This window comes from Triticum dicoccoides, chromosome 7B (assembly GCF_002162155.2).
Source record: "Triticum dicoccoides isolate Atlit2015 ecotype Zavitan chromosome 7B, WEW_v2.0, whole genome shotgun sequence".
Lineage (NCBI taxonomy): Eukaryota > Viridiplantae > Streptophyta > Magnoliopsida > Poales > Poaceae > Triticum > Triticum dicoccoides.
The window spans coordinates 667,875,948-667,884,197 of NC_041393.1; the positions used below are offsets into that span (position 1 = coordinate 667,875,948).

An 8,250-nucleotide genomic window follows, 5' to 3' on the forward strand; every position below is an offset into this window, starting at 1 on the left:
GGGCAAGACAGACATGTCCGAAGATTATGAAAAGTTTAATGAAATTCCTCCCTTCAAAGTCAAGGCTGACCCAAGCATCCTGATAAATGATGAAGATTATCCATGGTTACGACGCAATAAGGAAAGGACACAAGCGAAGAAAAAATGAAGACTTTCTCCACAACTATTATGATGATACCATGCCAACTTTCAACCTTTTTGTAGTTCATTTGAAATGCATGTTATAACAGACAAGTTTCCGTATGAAATCTTGATACTTCAAAAGAGATTGTCCGTTTTGTACACGAAGCACATCCAGTTTTTGCCGTAACCCTCTCAACTTTCTCGCATATGCTATGTGGATGAAATCATGATACCATGCCAAAATAAAAGAGAGGCGCAATGCTCACCTCCATGTTGCTTAGCTTCAGGCCAACGTGCAGGTGAGCACTGCGCTTCTCCCTTCATCGTCTCTACACTCAGGGCTTATAAACCGCTGCGAGTGCCTCTCGCTTGGTGAGGTGGGACTAAAAAACAGCTACAGAAAGAATCAACTAAAAAACTCTTTTACCGGTTCATGCCACGAACCGGTACTAAAAGGTGCTCGTGGGGCCCCAGCCTTAAAACCTGTACCAAATAAAGTGCCTTTGTAACAGCCTTAGAACTGGTACTAAAGGAATCAACTAAAAAGCTTTTATAAACTCATTACTAGGGCCAAACTAGTATTATTGAAACTAAGATTATATAGAATTTTGTTACAAACTTTAATAGCAAAAAGAATTATCATAAAAGAAAATAAATAAGTAATTAGAATTTTGTTCAAAACATTAAAAGCAAAAAGAATTATCCTAAAAGAAAATAAATAAGTAATTAGAATTTTGTTACAAACTTTAATAGCAAAAAGAGTTATCGTAAAAGAAAATAAATAAGTAATTAGAAACAAAAAAGAAAGCAAAAAAACTGGGGAAAAAATTAAAAAAAAGTGCCACCTACAGGGCCACCATGGCCTGCATACGACTAGAAACCCATTACTAGGGCCAGGATGCAGGCCCGTAGTAGGCCCAAGAGACCCACAGGCAGAGAGAGTGATTTTAGGCCCGTAAGCCTGCAGTAGAGAGGAGCTCAAAGTGGTAGGTTCGGCAAGACTTATAAACCACTTTACGCCCCTCTCGGCTAGCGAGGTGGGACTAAACATAGCACCGCACTGTGCCAGCACACGACCTTTGGTCCCGATTGGTGCCACCAACCAGGACTAAAGGGGTGCATTGGTACCGGTTGGTGGCACCAACCGGGACCAATGCCTCTCTTTTGTCCCGGTTTGTGGCACCAACCGGGACCAATGGTCTTTGTTTCCCGTCCTTTGGGCTGCTGAAAAGAGGCTTTTGGTCCCGGTTGGTGCCACCAACCGGGACTAAAGGGGTGCATTGGTCCCGGTTGGTGCCATGAACCGGGACCAATGCTCTGCCTATATAAGCAGCATTGACGAAAATTTGGTTTAGTTCGTTCTTCCCCGCCGCCCGACGCCGCCAGGCTGCCTGCCCGTCTCCGCCTCGCCGTCGCCGTCGTCGCCCCGCGCCGTCCCGCGCCGCCCCGATGCCGTCCCGCGCAGCCCCGACGCCGTCGCCGCCCCCGCCCCGTGCCCCGTGTCCCGCGACGCCGCCGGCCCCTGCCCGTCGCCGCCCCGCCCCGGCCCGCGCCGCTCCTCACCATCGACCGTCGCCGCGCCGCCCCACCCTGCCACGCACCGCACCTCGCCGTCGCCGTCGCCGTCGCCATCCCCGACACCGTCGCCGTGAGCAAATTTTTTTCTAATTTAATTTGATGTTAGTACTAGTTAATTTAGATGTGTAGTATAATTTAGATGTGTGTAGTTAATTGAGTTAGATTTTGTTAGATTTTTTTTAGATTTTTTTGTTAGATTTTTTTGTAGTTCATAGATTTTTTTTGTTAGATGTGTAGTAATTTAGATGTGTAGTTCATAGATTTTTCTGTTAGATTTTTTTTTCATATTGTGTAATTAATTTGTTCATATTGCGTTAGATTTTTTTCTGTTAATAGATTTTTTTTATGATATTATTGTTGAATATGCATGTTTGTATGTTCATATATATGCAAAGATCGAATATGGCAAATTTTTATGATTTTTTCCTGTTCATAGAATTTTTATGATTTTTTTCTGTTGTAATTTTGTTCATAGAATTTTATTAATTTTTTTGCTCATAGTATTTTCTTGGTCAATTTATATATATGTTCATATTGTTTATGTATAGGAAAACTGTGCATGATCAAAGTCATTTATGAATATGTTCATATGTAGAATAGAGGAAAAAGGAAAAAATAAAAAGAGAAAGTGTTTAATATAATTAGTTAGAAAAATAATAGAATTATAGTTAAACTAGTTTATTTTTAGTAAGTACTATTTTATTTTATTTATAGTAAGTGCTTCATATATAGTTGAACTAGCTAGTTGATTTAATAAACTACTTTATTTTACTATATATAGAAGTAGTTTGTTTTTAGTAAGTACTACTTTATTTATTTATAGTAAGTGCTTAGTAGTTGAACTAGTTGATTTAATTAATAAAACTACTTTATTTAACTATATATAGAAGTAGTTCCCGCATCGACGTCGACGATGCCTATCCTGCATCCTCGTCGTCGTCGACTCGGCGGTCGAGGCCTGCTTGATCAGGGCCATGTTCAGGACTGGGCTCTGCCGGGCTGGTATTGGGAGGTGCTACCTTCCGGGGGACGTAGGTTGGTGAGGAGGCAGCTCGTTGTTGACCCGATCCTTGTTTGGTGGCGGTCGCGTGGGCCAGTGACGGTGCCGAGGCTTTCGGACACCGCGGAGGTGGTGCATCACCGTGTCAGCGAGGAGGACGAGCACGTCCGTCGCTACATGGTTGCATTGGAGGGCAGGTACGACAATACCTGGCAAGTTCTTCAGGGATCTCACTGGAGCTATGATCCTGTGATAGTTCCTTATCTTTGGCTGTCCACTGCCCGCTACGATACCCGTCGGGCGCTATGGTTCTAGCTGTATTAGCGATGCTATATGTATGATGTTATTCAAGGAGTATTAGTGATAATATTCGACGATGTACGGACACAAGAGATGATATAGTTTTGGTTACAATTGAATGCATGCTAATTTGAATACTACTTTATTTTACGATTTGGTTTTGCTTATTGAATGCTCATATTGGAAAAGTACTCTTACTTTGAATGCTAAAATTGAAGAGCACTCTATGCAGAAATCTAGGAGCCCCTTCCATCATCCACGCCGTCGTGGGGGTAGCTTCTCCTTCATTCCCGTGTGCTAGACAATTTGGTGTAATAATACACTCAGGAATGAAAGGAGGAGCTACGTAGCATCACCGATAGTCATCCCGTGATTAATAATAATGATCTAATTTAGGTTTTTTTAGTACATATATTTAATTGTACAAGTTTAATATTTGAATTATGAACATAGGCCGGAAATGTTGTACTCGGACGACGAAAACCGCCCGGGGGAGTGCCACTGGTGCCACGATGACCGAGGTATGTGCGACAGGTTCATTGAGCTGGACGAAGATCGGCGCTTCAGCATTAAGCTCGAGGAGACCTTCGATGTTCATACAGTACACAATGGCGACAATAGTTTTTTTCGTAATTAAGCACGACTTCAACTATTTTAACATGTATTTTTCATCTTTTTCAATTCGACTAGCTTATCCCATGCTATGCAAGACGCTATGTCTTGGAGAGGATGGGTTTTGAAGACCATGAAAGTATGGAAATCAAAAAAATTCTCCTAAGGACCCATCATGGTGTGGATTTTAAAGTAAAGATGTACAATGCTGAGAGTGTAACCCATTTTGGTTGCAAAAATTGGGAAGCACTTTGCAAGATGTATGGTTTTTATGAGGATATGCTTGTCACCATGGATCTTGGTGATCCTACAATCGAGCAAGACAATATGGACATTGGGTCCTTGTGGATACACCTCCAATTCTTCCCCCATGTGAGCTTAATATAGTTATTATGTAATTTATATTGTTTATTTCAAAATAGTTGAAAGCTTATTTCCATTGACAAAACCCACTACCCCCATGTGAGCTTATTTTCATTCTTCAAAGAATGTGCGGAAGATGATAGACAAAACCCACTACACCGATGGCTCCGAATTAACTTATAAGGAGAAAAATCATCTGATTGCATTTTGTACTGATCTTGAGAATTACAATGTCTACAATCGAACTCCTCAACATTATGGTCAATACGTGCCACTAGTGCACGTGTTGAACTACGGTAACTACCATGGAGATACTCTGGTAAGATTTTTTACTATTACGACATCCATGCATCTTTTTGCATACTTCTAAAACTAGTACATCATTGCTAACTACAAAGTTATTACTATGTTTTTCAACAGATAATCCCGAATGATTGTGTTCCTCATTTGATGGATACGCACGGTCGACTTGGTGTTTTGAACATACAACCAGACCGTCCTACGAATCTCAACTGTCCATACCGGATTTCTAAAAAAAGTGGAGACATGACAATCAAAGAATGGAAAAAATGTATGGACAATCGTAAGGAGCTTCTTGGAAGCAAAAGGAAGCGAAGCGCAAGAATTGGAGACTGGATGATCTCCATTCTTCATAATGGAGAGTCAGGGTCTATATTATTTTATGCTATTTTATCTTAATTAAGTGTGTTTAGGTCTACCTGATACTGATGATGTGCTAAGAACAATTATGTAGGGTTGGGTTCGATGACTATAAGTATGATGATCGTATGACTTGTTATTAATAACGAGTAGAAGTTGTATGATGATGCATGATTAGCAGGACTTGTTATTATATGATGATATATGATGCGAGCATGAAGAGTTATTATATATCAGCGGGTGAAATGAACATAGCAGTAGCGTTGGTAAACCAAGTACGAAGATAAGAGAGGACACTTCTCTATATTAGCTAGCTAATAACAACCTAAATAACTCGCCAAACCCCTAAACCAGCCACTTTTAAAAAAACACCTCAGCTGCAGCCAGCTTCTGACGCGTGGATGCTTTTTGGTCCCGGTTTATGTCACCAACCGAGACCAAATGCCCCCCTGTCTGGGCTGCCCGCAGCGGCCACGTGGATGCCCATCTATCCCGTTTCGTGTAAGAACCGGGACTAAAGGGGGGGAGGGCATTAGTAACGACCTATTAGTCCCGGTTCAAGAACTGGAACTAAAGGCCCTTACGAACCGGGACAAATGCCCTGTTTTCTACTAGTGTCAATGTAACTTCTACTTTTATCAAAGATTTTGGTTGTTCCTGTTTTTTCATCTTATATAATCTGATTACAGATAATTTTAGGCAAAAAATAAAGAAAGAAGATTTAGCTAATGCATTTGAAAAGATATGGATTTGATCATGATTGATGCAACCATGCGTGCATGTACGATAAATATGCATTTCAAGCTTGGCATATCACGGGTCAAGTTAACCCTTTTCTTTTGCGGGTGAAGTTAACACAATTTGGACAAACCTTCTATTCCTCGTACACATACAATCCTTTTACAAATACATGAATCATGCATTTAGATACCATAACGAGATACACTGATCATGTGATCAATCACAAACTTATCAAGCATGCATGCACGAGCGAGGGAGCCCATGCAAACACCTAACATATAGTACCAGAACTGGAACATAGAAAATATACGTATGGTGCGTACGTATGAAATGCAAACTAGTTACGAATAAAAAAAATGCATGTATAATATTCATGGATGGTGTTGGATGGATCAGATGGGGCAGGTGAAGTCGGAGGGGCACTTCTTGCCGCACTGGTTGAGGAGGAGGGTCAGGTCGATGGGCACATTGAGCTTGATGCCGAGAATTTTGGCCCTGATGGCGGTGCAGAGGCACACGGCGGCGTCGAGGTCGGCGAGCCCGCCCAGAAGCGGGCAGCACTCCTCGTTCGCTGGCACGCCGATCTTGAGCTTCAGCAGGTTCAGCACGTTGGCGCACATGCCCAGCTTCAGCGTGTTGATCGAGCAGCGGCCCCCGCCGGTCGACGGCACGGGCGATGGGAGGATGGGCGGGGTAGGGACGACCGGTGGGCAGTAGGGTCCGCAGCCCTGGGCGGCCGCAAGGAGGACCAGGTTCAGGGCGAGGAAGACGGCGAGCTTGGAGGGCGCCATTGCTACTGATCGATCTTACTGGTCTGTGGCTATGGCTAAGCTTGGCTTTGCTAGCTTGGGATGGTTTGCTTGGGTCGTCTGAGGTCGTATTTATAGGCCGGTCGTAGCGTGCAATTGCATGCATGTCATTATCAGTCGAGCTAATTAGTTTTGACTCTTGCCGTACTAATTTGCAAAATTTATGTGCAACCATTATTGTACTGGCATGTTACGTGTGTAACATCCATCATTGGAGCTTAATCTGTTCGCTAATGAACAAAAACCTGAGAGCTGGGCCATGAGGCTTTCCTTTAGTTTCCAAGAAGAGTACTCTTATATGCATGTCGTCTGCTCTGGGCATATATATATTTGATGGTTTTACAAGTGTAGCAATAATAATCTGGAGCATATATAGCATCAGACAAAGGATTATATCTGGCATGACAGCGCTACGAGCTGGCTTAACCATGATCATCAGGGTCACGGGAGACACATATAGGAGTTGTATGGTTTTGATTCCACGTGTCTATTATATCTTTCATACTCTGGTTTGTCATACTGGCTCGTTGGCACGGATGGACACGATACGTTCAGCTTGCTGTAATCTATCTATCTATCTATCTATCTATCTATATATATATATATATATATATATATACCGATACTAATTCTAGACTCTCAAGAAATTCTCACGTTAATTAGAAATTAGGAGCCATTAATCTGATGGGTCCAAATTATTACGGTCTAGATCAATCCTACATATCGATGAATGAATACTTTTTTTACTAGGCTCCGGATTGATCCATAAAACGTTGCATGTAATGCTAAAGATCCGTGTTGTACCATTTAAAAAAAGGTATGTGCTATATGGGCAATAAGTCCAATATAGTTTTTAAAAAAGGCACGTCCATTCTGGTCACGTAGCTAGGCAAAATACAATTTCCAATTCCTGCCTTGCCGTAACTAGCTTGATTGGATATGGTAAACAAATAGAACTCCTAATATCTCGCCCTCTCCCGAGGATTCTCTGCCGCTCCACGCCAGCAAGGCTGATGTCTTCTGCTTCACGCAATTTTTTCTCATAAGATTGCCGTTCGTAAAGAGAAATGGTGGATCATCTAAAGAAAAAGCCCTAGCAAGTCTGCCGAGGCCTAGCGAGCTTGCCGGCTTTGTCGTCCTCATGCCGCCATCATGCGTGTCAATGGGCGCCCTCTATTGTGGCTTCTGGTCCAAGTCATCACAAATCAATCTATTCAAAGGGCGATGAGGGCGGGTGCGGGGGCGACAAGAGGGGGGACCACGCACTAGTAGAAAAAGGGGCTAATCTGAGACACATTAGTGCCGGTTTCATTTTGAGCCGGCACTAATGTGTCCATTAGTGCCGGTTCCAATGGCTAGGCGGGCGGACATCATTAGTACCGGTTCGTGGGCAACAATTTGTACCGGTTCATGCCACGAACCGGTACTAATGATGCTGTGTCAGGCCGTGGGCCCCACGAACTCCTTTAGTACCGGTTCATGTCATGAACCGGTACTAGAGTTTCTTATTAAGCTGATTTTTAGTCCCACGTCGCTAGGAGAGAGGCAGTAGAAGCTGTTTATAAGCCGTGAGTGCAGAGACGATGGAGAGGCGCAATGCTCACCTGCAGCTTGCTTAGCTTCAAGCCTTTCGGAATAGAATAGATTGCACGGAGCTGTGTGCAGTATAGTCTACCCTATTCCGAAAGGCTTGAAGCTAACTAACGAGCATTGCGCCTTTTTTATTTTTAATAACTTATTAGAACTCCGGACTTCTTGTGTTACGGCAAAAACTGGCACTTCATTTTTTAAACTTATTACAACTTCAGACTTTTTTGCGTTCAGTACGCACCATTCTAAGCCACGTCATCAATTTTCAACCCTTTCTGACATCATTTGCTCCCCTAGCACAAATTGGACAATATCTTTTGAAGTATCAGGGCTTGTTTCGGACGAAAGAGTAGAGAGGGTCACGGCAAAAAAGAAAAAACTATATAAAAAAATTACTCAAAAATAAATAGAAGAAAACAAATAAAGCAGAAAAGAAAAAACTATATATAAAGAAGAAGAAGAAGAAGAAGAAGA

General features: G+C 42.4%; 1 protein-coding gene across 1 annotated transcript; it reads right to left on the bottom strand.

Moving 5' to 3' along the window:
- Positions 1-5,487: 5,487 nt before the first annotated feature.
- On the bottom strand, positions 5,488-6,208 carry LOC119338405 (cortical cell-delineating protein-like). Its single transcript, XM_037610717.1, has one exon. The coding sequence runs from the start codon at positions 6,166-6,168 to the stop codon at positions 5,770-5,772; it is 399 nt and encodes a 132-aa protein (XP_037466614.1). The 5' UTR covers positions 6,169-6,208; the 3' UTR covers positions 5,488-5,769.
- Between the last annotated feature and the right edge of the window lie 2,042 nt (positions 6,209-8,250).